General features: G+C 45.1%; 1 protein-coding gene across 1 annotated transcript in view; it reads left to right on the plus strand.

The window, feature by feature from the left end:
* The window catches only part of LOC115150925 (kazrin), a 148,945-nt gene that overhangs the window by 47,273 nt on the left and 78,753 nt on the right, over positions 1 to 22,919 (plus strand). Inside the window, exon 4 of the mRNA XM_029694763.1 lies at positions 19,393 to 19,615. Within this exon, the coding sequence (XP_029550623.1) occupies positions 19,393 to 19,615 (223 nt within the window). The remainder of the gene's footprint in view (positions 1 to 19,392; positions 19,616 to 22,919) is intronic.

Genomic DNA, 22,919 nt, shown 5'->3' on the forward strand with positions numbered 1-22,919 from the left:
GGAGCTATATACAGGGAGTACCAGTACCAGATCAATGTCGAGCTATATACAGGGAGTACCAGTACCAGATCAATGATGTGCTATACAGAGGGAATACCAGTACCAGATCAATGTGGAGCTATATACAGGGAGTACCAGTACCAGATCAATGTGGAGCTATATACAGGGAGTACCAGTACCAGATCAATGTGGAGCTATATACAGGGAGTACCAGTACCAGATCAATGTGGAGCTATATACAGGGAGTACCAGTACCAGATCAATGTGGAGCTATATACAGGGAGTACCAGTACTAGATCAATATGGAGCTATATACAGGAAGTACCAGTACCAGATCATTGTGGAGCTATATACAGGGAGTACCAGTACCAGATCAATGTGGAGCTATATACAGGGAGTACCAGTAACAGATCAATGTGGAGCTATATACAGGGAGTACCAGTACCAGATCAATGTGGAGCTATATACAGGAAGTACCAGTAACAGATCAATGTGGAGCTATATACAGGGAGTACCAGTACCAGATCAATGTGGAGCTATATACAGGAAGTACCAGTAACAGATCAATGTGGAGCTATATACAGGGAGTACCAGTACCAGATCAATGTGGAGCTATATACAGGGAATACCAGTACCAGATCAATGTGGAGCTATATACAGGGAGTACCAGTACCAGATCAATGTGGAGCTATATACAGGGAGTACCAGTACCAGATCAATGTGGGGCTATATACAGGGAGTACCAGTACCAGATCAATGTGGAGCTATATACAGAGGGAATACCAGTACCAGATCAATGTGGAGCTATATACAGGGAGTACCAGTACCAGATCAATGTGGAGCTATATACAGGGAGTACCAGTAACAGATCAATGTGGAGCTATATACAGGGAGTACCAGTACCAGATCAATGTGGAGCTATATACAGGAAGTACCAGTAACAGATCAATGTGGAGCTATATACAGGGAGTACCAGTACCAGATCAATGTGGAGCTATATACAGGGAATACCAGTACCAGATCAATGTGGAGCTATATACAGGGAGTACCAGTACCAGATCAATGTGGAGCTATATACAGGGAGTACCAGTAACAGATCAATGTGGAGCTATATACAGGAAGTACCAGTAACAGATCAATGTGGAGCTATATACAGGGAGTACCAGTACCAGATCAATGTGGAGCTATATACAGGGAATACCAGTACCAGATCAATGTGGAGCTATATACAGGGAGTACCAGTACCAGATCACTATAGAGCTGTATACAGGGAATACCAGTACCAGATCAATGTGGAGCTATATACAGGGAGTACCAGTACCAGATCAATGTGGAGCTATATACAGGGAGTACCAGTAACAGATCAATGTGGAGCTATATACAGGAAGTACCAGTAACAGATCAATGTGGAGCTATATACAGGGAGTACCAGTACCAGATCAATGTGGAGCTATATACAGGGAGTACCAGTAACAGATCAATGTGGAGCTATATACAGGAAGTACCAGTAACAGATCAATGTGGAGCTATATACAGGGAGTACCAGTACCAGATCAATGTGGAGCTATATACAGGGAATACCAGTACCAGATCAATGTGGAGCTATATACAGGGAGTACCAGTACCAGATCAATGTGGAGCTATATACAGAGGGAATACCAGTACCAGATCAATGTGGAGCTATATACAGGGAGTACCAGTACCAGATCAATGTGGAGCTATATACAAGGAGTACCAGTACCAGATCAATGTGGAGCTATATACAGGGAGTACCAGTACCAGATCAATATGGAGCTATATACAGGAAGTACCAGTACCATATCATTGTGGAGCTATATACAGGGAGTACCAGTACCAGATCAATGTGGAGCTATATACAGGGAGTACCAGTAACAGATCAATGTGGAGCTATATACAGGGAGTACCAGTACCAGATCAATGTGGAGCTATATACAGGAAGTACCAGTAACAGATCAATGTGGAGCTATATACAGGGAGTACCAGTACCAGATCAATGTGGAGCTATATACAGGGAATACCAGTACCAGATCAATGTGGAGCTATATACAGGGAGTACCAGTACCAGATCAATGTGGAGCTATATACAGGGAGTACCAGTAACAGATCAATGTGGAGCTATATACAGGAAGTACCAGTAACAGATCAATGTGGAGCTATATACAGGGAGTACCAGTACCAGATCAATGTGGAGCTATATACAGGGAATACCAGTACCAGATCAATGTGGAGCTATATACAGGGAGTACCAGTACCAGATCACTATAGAGCTGTATACAGGGAATACCAGTACCAGATCAATATGGAGCTATATACAGGGAATATCAGTACCAGATCAATGTGGAGCTATATACAGGGAGTACCAGTACCAGATCAATGTGGAGCTATATACAGGGAGTACCAGTACCAGATCAATGTGGAGCTATATACAGGGAGTACCAGTACCAGATCAATGTGGAGCTATATACAGGGAGTACCAGTACCAGATCAATGTGGAGCTATATACAGGGAGTACCAGTACCAGATCAATGTGGAGCTATATACAGAGGGAATACCAGTACCAGATCAATGTGGAGCTATATACAGGGAGTACCAGTACCAGATCAATGTGGAGCTATATACAGGGAGTACCAGTACCAGATCAATGTGGAGCTATATACAGGGAGTACCAGTACCAGATCAATGTGGAGTTATATACAGGGAATACCAGTACCAGATCAATGTGGAGCTATATACAGGGAGTACCAGTACCAGATCAATGTGGAGCTGTATACAGGGAGTACCAGTACCAGATCAATGTGGAGCTATATACAGGGAGTACCAGATCAATGTGCAGAGGTACTAGGTATATGCATGCACACACACTCAGGCACATACACACACGCATGCACACAAACTGATTCGTAACACACGGATGTGTTCCGTAACTCAAATAATTACTACAAATACGGTCCCAAAACATTACTGTGTAAATGAGGTTAGCCAGATGTCAAATTGGAAAACAATGGGGAGCATCGCACAATGTCCTGTGTTACTAGTCACGCTTCTTAGTATTACTCATGCTAGAATTCCTACCCGGTTCACAACACCTTAAGCCGCACTAGTTTTGGATTCAGACAAACTCATTTGGAATGCAGATTAATTCAATTCTCAGCCTCTACAGAAGCCAGCTTATTAACCGCGTTTAAATCACACACATTTACAGTAAACTACATCGGAGCCATTACATAAAATACATATTGGAATGGGAGCACGCCAGTGTAGTAATTTAACCTAAATACATTTCCGTACTGCAACTGTCTCCCTGCAGTTGCAATAACATAAGGTGTCCATATCCTATAGCTTTAACATCCCTCCACACACCTCTTCCAACCATTCCTTCGATTACATTTAAACACGACTCAGCCATATTGCCCCAACTCATTAAAATAATCAAAGCCCTGCTGTCAGGTTGCCAGTTCTACAGTGGTGTTGTGGCTGGTGGTTAATTGCCTATGCATTTTAAATGATTGGCGGTAGCAGCAGTGTGCTGTGTCTCCCTGATTTTACTGTGTTTGCATTTCTGTGTCGACTGGCTCCTCTCCTTTCCTCTTCTCTCCTCTCCTCTATTCTCCTCTGCTCTCCTCTCCTTTCCTCTCCTTTCCTCTTCTCTCCTCTCCTCTATTCTCCTCTGCTCTCCTTTCCTCTCCTCTCCTCTATTCTCCTCTGCTCTCCTTTCCTCTCCTTTCCTCTTCTCTCCTTTCCTCTCCTTTCCTCTTCTCTCCTCTCCTCTATTCTCCTCTGCTCTCCTCTCCTTTCCTCTCCTCTGCTCTCCTTTCCTCTCCTCTCCTCTCCTCTATTCTCCTCTGCTCTCCTCTCCTTTCCTCTCCTTTCCTCTTCTCTCCTTTCCTCTTCTCTCCTCTCCTTTCCTCTCCTTTCCTCTTCTCTCCTTTCCTCTTCTCTCCTCTATTCTCTTTTCCTCTTTTCCTCTTTTCCTCTTTTCCTCTTTTCCTCTTTTCCTCTCCTCTCCTCTCCTCTCCTCTGCTCTGCTCTGCTCTGCTCTCGTCTCCTCTCCTCTCCTCTCCTCTCTGCTCTCGTCTCCTCTCCTTTCTTCTCCTCTCCTCTCTTCTCCTCTGCTTTCGTCTTCTCTCCTCTGCTCGTCTCTCTTTTCTTTTCTGCTCTGTTCTTCTCTGCTCTGCTCTGTTCTTCTCTGCTCTCCTCTGTGCAGGGTTGTGCAGAGCTGCATGGCAGGCTAAGCCTGGAGTGGTGAATGGATTTCTGCTTGTTGGGTCATCAGTGTTCCTGAGTCCCCACTGCACGCTTGAATGTCTTTCAATTTAGTCCCTCTGATAACTCTTGCTCCTTCCAAGAGATAAATGTTGAAATATAATAAATGACTTCAACTATTTTGGCATCCAACTGTCTCTTGCTCTCTCTACGTCTCTCCCGCTCTCTCTCCTTCTTTCCCCTTATAGCCATCTCTCACAGTTTATATGCTTTGGAAGGCTGATTTATTCTGTCCAATTTATATTTGGGAGATACAGTAGTTAGTCAATATGCACTAGCCACAATATTTCCCTAATCTTTTCCCCAGCACTATTAGTTCTGTTATCTTACAAGAAGCAGAACACCATTTTGACCACATTCCCATGTTTCTGTTATATTTGTAGCATTCCTGAAGCCTGATAAGCATTGCCATATTTAGTTGTTAGTGAGCTACTATTAGAATGAGAGATGTATTTCTGATAGGAATGTGCATTTTTTGATAAGAGTGATTGATGATGTCGCTTGGGATGATGGAACAAGCGGACAGCAGCAGGAGTATAGATGACAGTTACAGAGTGAAATAGAGAGGTGATGACAGTTACAGAGTGAGAGAGAGAATAGGAGATGACAGTTAGAGTGAAAGAGAGAGGAGATGACAGTTACAGAGTGAGAGGAGAGGAGATGACAGTTACAGAGTGAGAGGAGAGGAGATGACAGTTACAGAGTGAAAGAGAGAGGAGAGGAGATGACAGTTACAGAGTGAAAGAGAGAGGAGATGACAGTTACAGAGTGAAAGAGAGAGGAGAGGAGATGACAGTTACAGAGTGAAAGAGAGAGGAGATGAGATGACAGTTACAGAGTGAGAGGAGAGGAGATGACAGTTACAGAGTGAGAGAGAGAGAATAGAAGATGACAGTTAGAGTGAAAGAGAGAGGAGATGACAGTTACAGAGGGAGAGGAGATGACAGTTACAGAGTGAAAGAGAGAGGAGAGGAGATGACAGTTACAGAGTGAAAGAGAGAGGAGATGAGATGACAGTTACAGAGTGAGAGGAGAGGAGATGACAGTTACAGAGTGAGAGGAGAGGAGATGACAGTTACAGAGTGAGAGAGAGAGAGAATAGAAGATGACAGTTAGAGTGAAAGAGAGAGGTGATGACAGTTACAGAGTGAGAGGAGAGGAGATGACAGTTACAGAGTGAGAGGAGAGGAGATGACAGTTACAGAGTGAGAGGAGAGGAGATGACAGTTAGAGTGAAAGAGAGAGGAGAGGAGATGACAGTTAGGGAGTGAAAGAGAGAGGAGATGAGATGACAGTTACAGAGTGAAAGAGAGAGGAGAGCGGACACATAGACATGTGACGAGTGATGGTGGAAGATTGGTGTCGTTTCCCCGCTATGCCTCGCTGTAGCTGCCCCACCATGTTTAGGACATGGGCCAATCCCAGCGAGATGAGCTACCAAATCAGCAGAACGGTCACCACAGATGTGTCCTCACCGTGGGGAATGGACAGGAATAGGATAGCTCTTCAATACTAATACAGTATCAGTTCTTATGGATCCATTGTACACACTCTGTTGGTACTACCCCAGGCTGTCAATCATCTCTTTGAGTGGGATGCCCTCAGAATCTCTCCCAAGGAGAGCTCGGATTGATCTGCTTTTTTCTCACTCTCCTCTGATTGGTGGAGTGGCAGAGCTGGGGAAAATCCCTCTTCTAATGAATAATACAACAGGACGTTCACTCTCATCGCAGGGCACTCTGGGTTGATGAAGATTCGTTTGTTAGTTGTATACCAACCTCACGACACACTTTTGGAATCCTGCACTATCATCAGTACTGGAATGCACTTTTAGGCAGAGAGAATTATGACCCACGACTGCCTTTAGATTCATCTGGTGGTTTGAAAAAGTATTCTCCCTATCTCTCCTAGTAATAACCCTAGCGGGCTTGTCTTCTTCATCTGTCTCCCGTGAAGCTCAGCACAGCTTCATGGCTGTCCTCCTCCTCTGTAGGTATGCCTCAGTCCGCTCTCAGCAGCCTGCCATGATTAGCCAATAAATAACTAACTGCATGTCATAAATCAAGCCGGCGAGGCTCTGTCGCTGCGATTTCCACAGCATTCCCCCCTGACTGATCACTCCAGTGTACAGAGAGAGCGGAGAGTGGGAATGAATGAGGCTCTCAGAGCAGAGCTGGGACGATGAGCCTCATTAAAACCATCGTCTGGAATATCCACGGCGTTATTCTACTGCTACTTTTACATATCGTAGCTCGCCTGGTGAGCCCAGGGAACAATGCTCTCATGGTGAAAAATGGCTTCGACATCAGTTTGGTTTAGGGTCGAGACTTATACGATAAGTATTATTATTAATTGGAACGCTGATTCCACGTCTGCCGTTATACAAGTGAACACCTTCCATTGTGCTGATGACGATCCAGTCGGTTATCGCTATCTCCCCTGTGGGTAGAGAGGCACAGCCCTTTATCTCATAGCAGCCCTGTAATCGAGAGAGGGGAACAACGGAAGGAGGAGGGGATTCAAATCAAATCAAGTGTTATTAGTCACATGCGCCGAATACAACAGGTGTAAACCTTCCAGTAAAATGCTTACTTGTGTGGCTCAGTTGGTAGAGCATGGTGTTTGCAACGCCAGCATGGTGTGTGCAACACCAGGGTTGTGGGTTCGATTCCCACGGGGGGCCAGTACAAAAAAAATGCATGAAATGAATGTATTCACTACTGTAAGTCGCTCTGGATAAGAGCGTCTGCTAAATGACTAAAATGTAAAATGTAAAAATGTACTTACGAGCCCTTAACCAACAATGCAGTACAAATAAGAGTAAGAAATCAAAGTAACTAAGTAATTAAAGAGCAGCAGTAAAATAACAATAGCGAGACCATGTACAGGGGGGTAGCAGGACAGAGAATTCAATTAGACATCAGAGAGTTTGCGGAGTGGGAGCTTTGTATGACACATACCTTTTTGTGTCAACATTACTTAGCCCCTCTGTGTGTGACATTGTCCTGTAGCCTACTCCATGTCTGGGTCTGCTCCACCTAAACCTGGCCTGTCAACAGGACTCATGCTAATTAAGGAGCAGCTACATTGAGATGGAAGTTGATCTAGGATTAGCCCCCAATACTAACCTTTACCTTGAGGGGCATGAGAACATTTCTGACACTGTATCACTGGTTAGGACCAACCTCCACCTACGTCCCGGAGAGAGAGAACACCCAGCAGGGGGCAGAAGAGAGACAGCGGGAAAGAGGGAGGAAAATATTCACTGGGGCCATTTGAGTCTCTCTAATCAAGTCTAGCATTCTCTGTTCTATTCTCCATCCAACAATCCCCAACAAACCCCAGGTACACACTCCCCCCCCCACCCACCCTTACTGCCTTGCAGGCTGGGTTTTATCGTAATCCTCATCATGGCCCTTGGCATCACACTCCGCAACCCCTGTCTGCCGTTATCTTCGAGTGGAGAGACCGTGTCACTGCTCCTCTATCAAAGGTGGAGGAATGTGGGAGAGGAGAGCGAGGCTTGTGAGAGAGGGGAGTGGAGCAGCTTGGGAGGACTGGAGCGACAGACAGGCCTACGTAAGGAAGGCAGTGAGTTTGACAGCGGATAAAAAGTCCTCCCTACAAACCTTATCTCAGTCAACATAGGGCCCGCTCCTGGGATGGGACTTTATCTCTGTCAGAGTTCAAGCCACATAGCCAGCAGGGCCTCAGGGTACATTTGATGCATAAAAAAAGCTGGTGATAGCGTTTGGCTTGGAGCGTGAACCAGGTTGGATCTCCTCCTGTGGAATATGTAATAGGGTTTGGCTCTGATAAAAGATACTAGCACTGCTACCAGAGGTTGATTGGAATGTTGTCAGGTGCGCTCGCAGCAGGGCTGAATAAAGAAGTGACTTACTCTCTTTTATCAAAACATTGCTCGTTTGTTCGATATTCTGTTTCCTAGGCTTAGTTCCATTGACCGTGTGGAAGGTTCAGCGAGAGAAAGCGAGGCAGCCAAATGGCAGATGAAGAATGAGAGCTCAGTTTCCTCTCTGTGCCATCGACTGTGTTCTCCATCAATGCTACTCTGTCCCAGTGTGGCACACTGCCATCGCTCGGGCAGGGTGGAAGAGGGCAAAGGCCTCCCCCTCCCCACTGTCACTCAAGCATTTACATAAATGTCCCTTTCCCCCCCCAACTGTGACATTTGCATAAATCCGCAGACTGTGTGAAAACTTTGATTCAGAGTGTTGACCATAAATGGATGTTGTTTGGCTCAGAGAGGGCCAGACTGGGAGACACAAGCAGTGGGAAAGAAGATATAGCCTCTCTTGACATTCTCTTTTACTGTAGTTCCACACTGCAGTTGAATCACATTTCCCACACAGAAATACATGACACACTTCATTCTCATATTGCATCAGTCAATTCCATGGTTCTGAACCCACGTTAACGCAAATAGAATGCTACCTTTTTCAACTACAGTTCTTAAACTGAAATGTGGAAGCATCCCCCTTTAAGTTCACTCATCTCCTCGTCCTTCAAAACAAGCACTCTTCATTTCTTCCTGTCTTGCCTGTTCATGTCCACGGTGGCCAATCTGTCAGTTCTCATTCAGCGGACTGCTCCAGCCTCAGACAGGATGCAACATGGCTCTCCCTGGAGTGGCTCCCTGCATGTCCTGCCATACCCAGGTGTTGCTATGAAACAGCAGTCACTATGAGGAGATGTGGGAAAATCCTTGACCTAACACACGGCTGAAATCTAACAGTCAAGTGTTCCTCCTATTTCTTCTTCTTACCCTGACCAAGGCTGATGATAGAACTATCTCACAGACTCACAGGGACCCATTCTACTTTATCTCACAGACTCACAGGGACCCATTCTACTTTATCTCACAGACTCACAGGGACCCATTCTACTTTATCTCACAGACTCACAGGGACCCATTCTACTTTATCTCACAGACTCACAGGGACCCATTCTACTTTATCTCACAGACTCACAGGGACGCATCCTACTTCATCTCACAGACTCACAGGGACCCATCCTACTTTATCTCACAGACTCACTGGGACCCATCCTACTTTATCTCACAGACTCACAGGGACCCATCCTACTTTATCTCACAGACTCACAGGGACCCATCCTAATTTATCTCAGACTCACAGAGACCCAACCTACGTTATCTCAGACTCACAGAGACCCAACCTACGTTATCTCAGACTCACAGAGACCCATCATACTTTATCTCTCACTCACAGATACCCATTCCACTTTATCTCACAGACTTAGAGACCCATCCTACTAAATCTCACAGACTTAGAGAAACTCATCCTATGTTATCTCAGACTCACAGGGACCCATCCTACTATATCTCAGACTCACAGGGACCCATGCTACTTTATCTCACAGACTCACAGGGACCCATTCTACTCTATGACACAGACTTACAGAGACCAATCCTACTTTGTCTCACAGAGACCCATTCTACTTTATCTCACAGACTCACAGGGACCCATTCTACTTTTTTCTCACAGACTCACATAGACACAGTCTACTTTATCGCAGACTCACAGAGACCATCCTACTTTATCTCACAGACTTGGAGACCCATACTACTCTATTTCACAGACTTACAGAGACCCATCCTACTTTATCTCACAGACTCACAGGGACCCATTCTACTTTTTCTCAGACACACAGAGACACAGTCTACTTTATCTCACAGACTTACAAAGAACCAATCTTCTTTATCTGACAGACTTACAGAGACCCATCCTACTTTATGTCACAGACATACATAGACCCTTTCTACTTTATCTCACAGACTCACAGGGACCCATTTTACTTAATCTCAGACTTAAGTTATCTCACAGACTAGAATCACAGAGACCCATCCTACGTTATCTCACGGACTTACAGAGACACATTCTACTTTGTCACAGAGACCCATCGTACTTTATCTCACAGAGACCCATCCTACTTTATCTCACAGAGACCCATCCTACTTTATCTCACAGAGACCCATCCTACTTTATCTCACAGACTCACAGGGACCCATCCTATCTTATCTCACAGCCTTACAGAGACCCATCCGACGTTATCTCACAGAGAACCATCCTACTTTATCTCACAGAGACCCTTTCTACTTTCTCACAGACTCACAGGGACCCATTTTACTTAATCTCAGACTTACAAAGACCCATCCTACTTCACAGAGACCCATCCTACGTTATCTCAGACTTACACAGACCCATCCTACTTTATCTCACAGAAACCCAACCGACTTCAACTCAGACTCACAGGGACCCATTCTACTTTATCTGACAGACTTACAGATACCCGTTCTACTTTGTCACAGATACCCATCGTACTTTATGTCAGAGTCACATCTTACTTTATGTCACAGAGACCCATCCTACGTTATCTCAGACTCACAGAGACCAATCATACTTTATCTTACACTCACAGATACCCATTCAACTTTATCTCACAGACGTAGAGACTCATCTTGTTATCTCAAGAACTTAGAGACCCATCCTACTTTATCTCACAGATTTACAGGGACCCATTCTACTTTTTTGTCAGACACACAGAGACCCATCCTACTTTATGTCACAGACTCACTGGGACCAAATCTACTTTTTTTTCAAACACACAGACACCCATCCTACTTTATGTCACAGACTCACTGGGACCATCCTACTTCATCTCACAGACATACAGAGACCCATCCTATGTTATCTCACAGAATAGATTCACAGATTTGTAAGTCGCTCTGGATAAGAGCGTCTGCTAAATGACGTAAATGTAAATGTAATACCCATTCCACGTTATCTCACAGACTTACAGAGATCCAGACTACTTTATCTCAGACACACAGAGACCCATCCTATTTTATCTCACAGTCTTACAGAGACCCATTCTACTTTATCTCACAGACTTACATAGACCCATACTACTTTATCTCACAGACTTACATAGACCCATACTACTTTATCTCACAGACTTACATAGACCCATACTACTTTATCTCACAGACTTACTGAGAATCATACTACTTTATCTCAGACTAGACTCAGAGACCCATCCTACATGTTCTCAGACTTACAGAGATCCATTTTACTTTGTCACAGACTCACGGAGACCCATGCTACTTTATCTCACAGAGACCCATACTACTTTATCTCACAGACTCACAGAGATCCATCCTACTTTATCTGACAGATCTTAAAGAGACCCATTCTACTTTATCTCACAGACTCACAGGGACCCATTCAAATGTTTTCTCACAGACTGTCAAAGATCCGTACTACTCTATCTCACAGACTCAAAGGCACCCAACCTACATTATGTCACAGATTTACAGAAACCTATTCTACTTTATCTCACAGACTTACTGAGACCCATGCTACTTTATCTCAAAGCCTTAGAGACCCATATTACTTTATCCAACAGACTCACAGAGACCCAATACTACTTTATCTCAGACTTACAGAGACCCATCCTAAGAAATCTCACAGACTAGACTTACAGAAACCCTTCCTACTTTGTCACAGATACCATCCTACTTTATGTCAGAGACACATCCTACTTCATGTCACAGAGACCCATTCTACCTTATTTCACAGACTCAAAAGTACCCATCCTACTTCATCTCACAGACTTACAGAAACCCTTCCTACTTTGTCACAGATACCCATTCTACTTTGTCACAGAGACCCATTCTACTTTGTCACAGAGACCCTTCCTACTTTATCTCACACTCACAGATACCCATTTTACTTTATCTCACAGATTTACAGAGACCCATCCTACTTTGTCACAGATACCCATCCAACTTTATCTCACAGAGACCCATGCTACTTTATCTCACAGACTCACAGGGACCCATCCTACGTTATCTCTCAGTCTTAGAGACTCATCCTACATTATCGCACAGATCTTACAGAGACCCATCCTACTTTATCTCACATACTTACAGAGACCCATTCTACTTCTACTCACAGCCTTAGAGACACATCCTACGTTTTCTCACAGACTCAAAAGTACCCTCCTACTTCACCTCACAGACTAACAGAAACCCTTTCTACTTTGTCACAGAGACCCTTCCTACTTTATCTCACACTCACAGAGACCCATCCTACTTTATTTCACGGAGACCCATACTACTTCATCTCACAGACTCACAGGGACCCATTCTACTTTATCTGACAGACGTACAGATACCCGTGCTACTTTGTCACAGATACTATCCTACTTGATGTCAGAGTCACATCCTATTTTATGTCAAAGAGACCACTCCTACGTTATCTCACAGACTCACAGAGACCCATCCTATGTTATCTCACTGACTTAGAGACCCATCCTACTTTATGTCACAGACTTACACAGACCCATCCTACTTTATCTCACAAAAACCCATCCTACTTTATCACACCGACTCACAGGGACCCATCCTTCTTTTTCTGACAGACTCACAGGGACCCATCCTACTTTATCGCACAGACTAGACTCAGAGACCCAACCTACGTTATCTCAGACTCACAGAGATCCATCATACTTTATCTCACACTCACAGATACCCATTCCACCTTATCTCACAGACTTAGAGACCCATCCTACTAAATCTCACAGACTTAGACAGACTCGTCCTATGTTATCTCACCAACTTAGAGACCCATCCTACTTTATCGCAGACTCACAGGGACCCATGCTACTTTATCCCACAGACTTACATAGACCCATCCTACTTTATCTCAAAGACTTAGAGAGACTCATCCTGTTATCTCACCAACTTAGGGGCCCTATACTACTTTATCCTAGACTCACAGAGACCCATTCTACGTTATCTCACAGACTTAGAGACCCATCCTACTTTATCTCACAGACTTACACAGACCCATCCTACTTTATCTCACAAAAACCCATCCTACTTTACCACACCGACTCACAGATACCCGTCGTACTTTGTCATAGATACCCATTCTACTTTATGTCAGAGTCATATCCTACTTCATGTCACAGAGACCCATCCTACGTTATGTCACAGACTCACAGAGACTAAGCCTACTTTATCACAGGGATTCATTCTACTTCATCTCAGACTTACAAAGACCCATCCTACTTTATCTCACAAAAACCCATACTACTTCATCTCACAGACTCACAGAGACCCATCCTACTTTATCTCACAGACTTACACAGACCCATCCTACTTTATCTCACAAAAACCCATCCTACTTTATCACACCGACTCACAGGGACCCATCCTACTTTATCTGACAGACTCACAGGGACCCATCCTACGTTATCTCACAGACTTAGAGACCCATTCTACTTTATCTCACAGACTGATAAACACCTATCCTACTTTATCTCACAGACTGATAAACACCCATCCTACATTATCTCACAGACTTAGAGACCCATCCTACTTTATCTCACAGACTGATAAACACCCATCCTACGTTATCTCACAGACTTAAAGAGACCCATCCTACTTTATCTCACAGACTGATAAACACCCATCCTACGTTATCTCACAGACTTACAGAGACCCATCCTACTTTATCTCACAGACTTACAGAGACCCATCCTACTTTATCTCACGGACTTACAGAGACCCAACCTACTTTATCTCACAGACTTACTGAGACCCATGCTACTTTATCTCAAAGCCTTAGAGACCCATATTACTTTATCCAACAGACTCACAGAGACCCAATACTACTTTATCTCAGACTTACAGAGACCCATCCTAAGAAATCTCACAGACTAGACTTACAGAAACCCTTCCTACTTTGTCACAGATACTATCCTACTTTATGTCAGAGACACATCCTACTTCATGTCACAGAGACCCATTCTACCTTATTTCACAGACTCAAAAGTACCCATCCTACTTCATCTCACAGACTTACAGAAACCCTTCCTACTTTGTCACAGATACCCATTCTACTTTGTCACAGAGACCCATTCTACTTTGTCACAGAGACCCTTCCTACTTTATCTCACACTCACAGATACCCATTTTACTTTATCTCACAGATTTACAGAGACCCATCCTACTTTGTCACAGATACCCATCCAACTTTATCTCACAGAGACCCATGCTACTTTATCTCACAGACTCACAGGGACCCATCCTACGTTATCTCACAGACTTAGAGACCCATCCTACTTTATCACAGACTTACACAGACCCATCCTACTTTATCTCACAAAAACCCATCCTACTTTATCACACCGACTCACAGGGACCCATCCTACTTTATCTGACAGACTCACAGGGACCCATCCTACTTTATCTCACAGACTTAGAGACCCATTATACTTTATCTCACTATCTTATAGAGACCCATCCTGCTTTATCTCACAGACTGATAAACACCCATCCTACGTTATCTCACAGACTTAAAGAGACCCATCCTACTTTATCTCACAGACTGATAAACACCCATCCTACTTTATCTCACAGACTGATAAACACCCATCCTACGTTATCTCACAGACTTACAGAGACCCATCCTACTTTATCTCACAGACTTACAGAGACCCAACCTACTTTATCTCACAGACTTAGTGACTCATCCTATGTTATCTGGGGCGGCAGGTAGCCGAGTGGTTAGAGCGTTGGGCCTGTAACCAAAAGGTTGCTAGAACGAGTCCCAGAGCTGACAAGGTAAAAATCTGTTGTTCTGCCTGTGAACAAGGCAGTTAACCCACTGTTAACCCACTGTTAACCCACAAGGCAGTTAACCCTATGCCGTCATTTTAAATAATAATTTGTTCTTAGCTTTTTAGATCTTACAGAGACCCATCCTACTTTATCTCACAGACTCACAGGGACCCATTCTACTTTATCTCATAGACTTACAGACCCATCCTACTTTATCTCACAGACTTACAGAGAATCAATTCTACTTTATCTCACAGACAGACAAACACCCATCCTACTCTATCTCACAGACTTAAAGAGACCCATTCTACTTTATCTCACAGTCTCACAGGGACCCAATCTACTTCATCTCACAGAGTTACAAAGACCCTATTCTACTTTATCCCACAGACTCACAGAGACCCATCCTACTTTATCATAGACTCACAGTCTACTTTATCTCACGGAGACCCGTCTTAATTTATCTCACAGAGACCCATGCTACTTTATCTCACAGACTCACAGAAACCCATCCTACTTTATCTCACAGACTTACTGAGGCCCATCCTACACTATCACACAGACTTACTGAGGCCCATCCTTCTCTATCACACAGACTTACTGAGGCCCATCCTACACTATCACACAGACTTACTGAGGCCCATCCTACACTATCACAGAGACTTACTGAGGCCCATCCTACACTATCACAGAGACTTACTGAGGCCCATCCTACACTATCACAGAGACTTACTGAGGCCCATCCTACACTATCACACAGACTTACTGAGGCCCATCCTACACTATCACAGAGACTTACTGAGGCCCATCCTACACTATCACAGAGACTTACTGAGGCCCATCCTACACTATCACAGAGACTTACTGAGGCCCATCCTACACTATCACACAGACTTACTGAGGCCCATCCTACACTATCACACAGACTTACTGAGGCCCATCCTACACTATCACACAGACTTACTGAGGCCCATCCTACACTATCACACAGACTTACTGAGGCCCATCCTACACTATCACACAGACTTACTGAGGCCCATCCTACACTATCACACAGACTTACTGAGGCCCATCCTACACTATCACACAGACTTACTGAGGCCCATCCTACACTATCACACAGACTTACTGAGGCCCATCCTACACTATCACACAGACTTACTGAGGCCCATCCTACACTATCACACAGACTTACTGAGGCCCATCCTACACTATCACACAGACTTACAGAGGCCCATCCTACACTATCACACAGACTTACTGAGGCCCATCCTACACTATCACACAGACTCACACGTTTCCAATGGTGGTTCTCTTTCTATCACTTAAGAAATGACTGACCCCTCTTCCTTTCTTTCTCTCCCTCGCACTAACCTTTTTTCGCTCTTACTTTGTCTCTCACACACACACACACACACACACACACACACACACACACACACACACACACACACACACACTTATCTCTCTCTCTCTTTCACAGTGTGATGAACATCAGGAAGTGTGTTTGGTGGGAGTAGATATTTCTCCCTCACATGCCCCTGATAAGAGCTGTTTAAATAGTTAACCATGGTATTACATCACTCTACTATTGGGAAAAATTGAAAGCATTCTAGTTTGCTGAGGATAAGTCGATATTCAATTAGCCCAGGCAGACAGTCATGGTGACTGTTTATCAATAGCTCTTTTTAACTGCACACTTCTGGCACACTTAAATACACTTCCCATTAATAGAATCAAACTAGTGAACAAACAAACAACCACAACATTGGGCTAAGTTAGGAAGGTAGTGAGAGAGGGGAGGATAACTCTCCCTGGTTAGAGGTTTAGAGTGGATTCTGTCTGTTGGATTCACTTCTAATCCCGCAAGGCATGTCTGACATGTCTTTACATTAGAGACAGGGGACCTTGTGTTAGTGAGATGCAATGATTATACATCCTCAACGCATCCGCCTTGTTATTGATGTCTATCTGGGACACGTTGACCCTTGACCTCTGGAATCATTCAAAAGCCCAGTGTATGGAAGCCCCTTTCCCACCCGGGGTCAGAACAGACAGACAGTGCTTTCATACACACTGCCCCACCATGGCTCCCCAGCTGTCGCTGTGTTTACGCCTTGTGAACGCTAAGCAGACGTGTTCAAATGTCCGACTCAAGAGACCAAACATGGGCTGATGAGACAGTTATACAGAGACTGTTCTCCATGCCCTGATGCTGATGGCCACACCGATTCATCATGGATGTGTAGCTTTGGCCATTTTGAACGGCGATTGTAATCTGGCTCTGATGAATTGAGATGTTAATTGGTGTACCATGTCAGTCAGATATAACCATGCTGTATTAACTTTACTCTACCTACGTCATATATGCAATGTATCGTATGTCAGGGCGGGACAGAAATGTGAAAGTATTTTGCTAGGGATAGAACTATAGTGAAAACGTGTTCTAAGTGCTCTCTGCAATGTCCTGCTTTTTTTTTTTTTTTATAGATGTCCGTCATTCTGCAGTCTACCTTAGAGCTAGCCTGAGGTAACAGACTACCCTGGTCCTCTCTGACTCTGCCCCCGTCTCTTATACTCACCTCTCTCCACCTCTATCTCTCTTTTGTCTGTCCGTCCGTCTCTATCCATCTTTTTCTCTCTGCCTCCATCTCTCTCTCTTTCTCTCTTTCTTTCTTTCTTTCTTTCTTTATTTCTTTCTTTCTCTCTCTCTGTCTTTCTCTCTCTGTTTCTCTCTCTCTCTCTCTCTCTCTCACAGGGATAGTACATGTCTCCCAGCCTGGGGCCAGACTAACTGGTTGACTACTACAGTATCTGAGAGGAACAGAGAAAGGATGTGTGTGTGAAAGCACCAGCAGCTGCACCACATTACATTACGGGCTTCATTACAAACTAGGGTGTGGTGGAACTGCAGTAACCTCCCAGTGAAACTGGGATCTTCTACCAGAACTGTCTGTTATACCGACTCCCTGGTCTCGCCCTGGCCCTGCCTTTGTCTGCCACTCCATTGTGTGAATGCCAGTGAGCACTTTGGCTGTTATCACCCAACCTAGAAAGTGGCTCAGAGTGACGTGTTTTTTTTTTTTAAACATTTACCTCCCTGACTTTGTTCACAGACACAGGGAATATACATGTTTAACACTGCTCGTAGAATCAATCCAGATGTATGGTTTGATCAGGGTGATACGGAGGTGCGCTGAGTCGTAGCTATGCTGAGAAGGGTTGACGATTTCCCTCGCTACACAAATGAAGTACATATTCAAATCTCTGTGGTTCACAAAACCGTCCATCCCTCCAAATAGGAATTGATCTGCGAGTGTTTGTTTGTTGAGCTTAAAGATTATTCTCAGACGGGTAATCCTTTTGAGCAGTCTTTAATCAAAGACATAAGCCCACAATGCTCTTTAGCTGGGGCTCAATTGGAATTCTCCCAGCCTATCCTTCTTCGTGTTGACCCTTATAAGTGAGTTGTGCCTCTCCCTTTCTGTCTGTCCTCTGCTAAGTTTGCTCTCAGGGTTAACATGTTTTCCTCTCAGCCGGGCTTGAGCCATCCCCCTTTTCTTTCCTCCGATGTGGGGGTGAGCTTTCCTGGGACAAAGGGATGAATATATAATGAATAGAAAGAGGAGGGGTGGGAGTGACAGAATGACAGCGTGTGTGTGTGTGTGTGTGTGTGTGTGTGTGTGTGTGTGTGAGAGAGAGAGCGAGAGAGAGAGAGAGAAGGAGGGAATTGATATAGAGCACTTGACTAGTGTTTGTCACAGGGAGCAACATTACAGCCAAGCGACAGAGAGGTGGGGAGAGGAGGAAAGCGGGAGAAACAAGCTTTTCATCTCCCCATAAAAGAGTGGATTACTAACTCATTACAGGCTGCCTGTAGGATGTGGGATACATGAGGTATCCTGTAGTTAGAGAGTTTGAGAAGCGGAGCTCGGCTCGGTCTAACCGCCTCAAACTCCCCCCCTCTCCCCTGGTGCTGCAGCACATGGTACATTCCGTTTAAAAGGGTGCATGTCATCTCTCTATGCGCTGGGTCCTCTCACAGAGCTGCTCACAGCACATTCTCCTCGGCAGGAACACTCACTTTCCCTGAACCGCCTGCTGTGTTTGATCTTTCTCTCTCTCCGTCTCTCTTTCTCTCTCTATCGCACTCACTTTCTTTCTTTGGCAAAACACACATAGTCACACAGAAACAGCCTACTGCTTAGGGACAGGAGGATACTGACTGTATGCAGTAACAGGTAGACACGGCATCTCTCCTCTGGCTGAACGGAGGGGAGAGAAGAGGAACTGGCTGCTGGCATTTTTATGTGTGAAGTAAACTGTGAGGGAAGAGGAAGAGGAGGAGGAGGAGAAGAAGAGGGGGAGAGGGTCTCAGTCTCTTCATCCCCCAATGCTCCACTTGACACCATGCTGCTCTGTGTGGGTTTGGTCCTCAGGGGAAAATCCTTAAAATGATGGAAGACAACAAGCAGCTGGCTCAGAGGATCGATGGGGCCATCCAGTCTGCCAGTCAGGAGGTGACCAACCTGCGCTCAGAGCTGTCGGCCACCAGCCGTAGACTGGCAGAGCTGGGGGCCAGCAGCCCCCCCTCGCCCCTGGAGAACAACCACCAGCATCACCAGCACAACCACCATGACCATGACAGCCTCCGCTACCAGGGTGAGTTACACTCACTGAGTGTGTGTGTGTGTGTGTGTGTGTGTGTGTGTGTGTGTGTGTGTGTGTGTGTGTGTGGTAACGCACAACTGGGTGTCTAGATGACTAATCTCATTCCGCTGTTCCTCCGCTAACTTATTCCTCCGCGGGATAACTCACAGCGGCCTGATAGGGTTAGGGAAGTGGGAGAATGGAACCAGGGCTACTCCTGGTGTGCTTTCCCAGGCAGCGGTGGAGTCCCTGTGGGTTTCTCTGGGGCTACGCTCCCCCTGGCTCCGGCTCCCCGTCGTTGGCTCTTTCTCTCTCTGTCTGTGTTAGCCGGGAGAGAAGACAGTTGCTACCAGACGCTCCGGCATGAGTCTTGCGCCACAGCCATGAAGGGGAGAGGTGTGAGAGCAGTGAGCACATGGTTGATCAGGGTGATCTGGACAGTCGTACTCATGTTGCTTCATTCACGTCATAACATGCACCAGGCAGTGTCTCTTAAAGTTTGCTCATAGATGTAGTGGAGCCTATAGGATATAAGTGTGGTGGTGTTTCAGAGCCTGTGTGTTCGCTGAGCTGTGTGTGATGGGATTCATGACAGTAGGATGTAGTGGTTTGTGAGTCTGCTACTGCCTTATCTTATTTATAGTTCCACTGAGAGCATGCAATTGTGGATGTCAGCTACAGTACAAGTCAAAAGTTTGGACACACCTACTCATTCAAGGGTTTTTCTTTATTCTACAATGTAGAATAACAGTGATGACATCAAAACTATGCAATAACACATATGGAATCATGTAGTAACCAAAACAGTGTTAAAAACAAAATTCTTCAAAGTAGCCACCTTTGCCTTGATGACAGCTTTGCACACTCTTGGCATTCTCTCAACCAGCTTCACCTGGAATGCTTTTTCAACAGACTTGAAGGAGTTCCCACATATGCTGAGCACTTGTTGGCTTATTTTCCTTCGCCCTGAGGTCCAACTCATCCCAAACCATCTCAATTGGGTTGAGGTTGGGTGATTGCGGAGGCCAGGTCGTCTGATGCAGCACTCCATCACTCTCCTTCTTGGTCAAATCGCCCTTACACAGCCTGGAGGGCCATCCCACTAAGCGTAAACCAGATGGGATGGCGTAACGCTGCAGAATGCTGTAGTTGCCATGCTGGTTAAGTGTGTCTTGAATTCTAAATTAATCACAGACAGTGTCACCAGCAAAGCACCCCCACATCATCACACCTCCTCCTCCATGCTTCCCGGTGGGAACCACACATGCAGAGATCATCCGTTCATCTACTCTGCGTCTCAAAAAGACACGGAACCAAAAATCTAAAATCAGGACTCATCAGACCAAAGGACAGATTTCCACCGGTCTAATGTCCATAGCTCGTGTTTCTTGGCCCAAGCAAGTCTCTTCTTATTATTGGTGTCCTTTAGTAGTGGTTTCTTTGCAGCAATTCGACCATGAAGGCCTGATTCACACAGTCTCCTCTGAACAGTTGATGTTGAGATGTGTCTGTTACTTGAACTCTGTGAAGCATTTATTTGAGCTGAAATCTAAGGTGCAGTTAATTGCCAATTTCTGAGGCTGGTAACTCTAATGAACTTATCCTCTGCAGCAGAGGTAACTCTGGGTCTTCCTTTCCTGTGGAGGTCCTGATGAGAGGCAGTTTCATCATAGCGTTTGATGGTTTTTGTGACTGCACTTAAAAAAACTTTAAAAGTTCTTGAAATTTCCCGGATTGACTGACCTTCATGTCTTAAAGTAACGATGGACTATCATTTCTCTTTGCTTATTTGAGCTGTTCTTGCCATAATATGGACTTGGTCTTTTACCAAATAAGGTATGCGCTGTATACCTCCCCTACCTTGTCACAACACAACTGATTGGCTCAAACGCATTAAGAAGGAAAGAAATTCCACAAATTAACTTTTAACAAGGCACACCTGTTAATTGAAAGGCATTCCAGGTGACTACCTCATGAAGTTGGTTAAGAGAATGCCAAGAGTGTGCAAAGCTGTCATCAAGGCAATGTGTGGCTACTTTGAAGAATTTCAAATATTTTTTATATAATTCTTTTGAGTAGGTGTGTTCAAACTTTTGACAGGTACTGTATGTCAATGCCAGTTTGTAAGTAGGGATGTCTTGGTTGGCGTAGGCTGTGTGGTTGTCAGGTAACATCAGAGAGGAAGGGACTGACACTCCTTCCTCGTAACCTCAGGCTGTTGTTCGGTTTCCGACTGAGCTTAGATATGCCAGGGAGGGGAACAGGAGCTTTTGGGCTGGTGGCTCTGTGATGCGTCGTAGGTGGCTCTGTCTTTCTGATGGTTCTCTCTGTGTGTTGGGCAGATGGTGTTGAGCAGAGCAGCAGGTGATCTCAGCTGGAGATGGTTGGCCCGCAGGGTTTAAAGCACAGCACAGAGTCGACTGGTCAGTGCGAAATATCCACCAGCTCCCCCAAGCTTACTCTGCTTGCTTGGTTTCAAACTCTCTGTTTGTACAGGTGCCACTAGCCTGTCAGCATTCCCACACTAAGTGGATGCTATCTGAGGGCCACTGCAATACACTGGGACTGTGGGAGACAGTCTGCGGTTGGGTTAGGAGTGTGACTCCCTCCCTCCCTCCCTCCCTCCCTCCCTCCCTCCCTTGCAGTCATGCAGTGTTAACAGGGAGCCTTAGTTCTGCATTCTCACATTCCTCTGCATCAGGGCAGTGGTGTCATGCTTCCTGTTCCCTGGCAGGGCGGGCGGCAGGGCAGCCAGTCAGGTGACTGGAGGTATGTGAGGCTGATTAGGCAAAACCGAAACAGATACACACGTACCTCTCGCCCCACTGCATCTTGGGAAAGGAACTCGGTTAAATACTCTCACCCTGGAAAGAGAGGGGCCCACAAAGCTGAACACTTATACTGTCTTTGTTTAAGGACATCTTACAAGATGAGGCTTAAGATTGTTCATGTGTGAGACTTAGATTTCTCCGATTTCTCCTCTTAGTCAAATTTCACCACTTCGTCAGAAGAGCTATCTGATAAATCAGCTTCAGCACTCAGTGGATTAAGAGATTAAGAGTTCGTGAGGTGTTTCCTTCTCCATGTCTGGGTATTTGTTAGTCTGTTTGTTAGTCCTGCCCTGAGCCGGATCAAGGCTAGCGAACAGACAATACTTGTTAGTATGCACGGGCTGACTCCTGTAAATATATTCTACTGTGCAGAAATGCCAGGAATTTCTACAGAGTTTCACCTCTGTGGGACCTCAATAACATCACTGACAGATGTCCAGTAAGGCCATAAAACGATAGCTCAATCTGCTTCCTTGCCCTTGGAA

The sequence above is a fragment of the Salmo trutta genome, chromosome 16, assembly GCF_901001165.1.
Source record: "Salmo trutta chromosome 16, fSalTru1.1, whole genome shotgun sequence".
NCBI lineage: Eukaryota > Metazoa > Chordata > Actinopteri > Salmoniformes > Salmonidae > Salmo > Salmo trutta.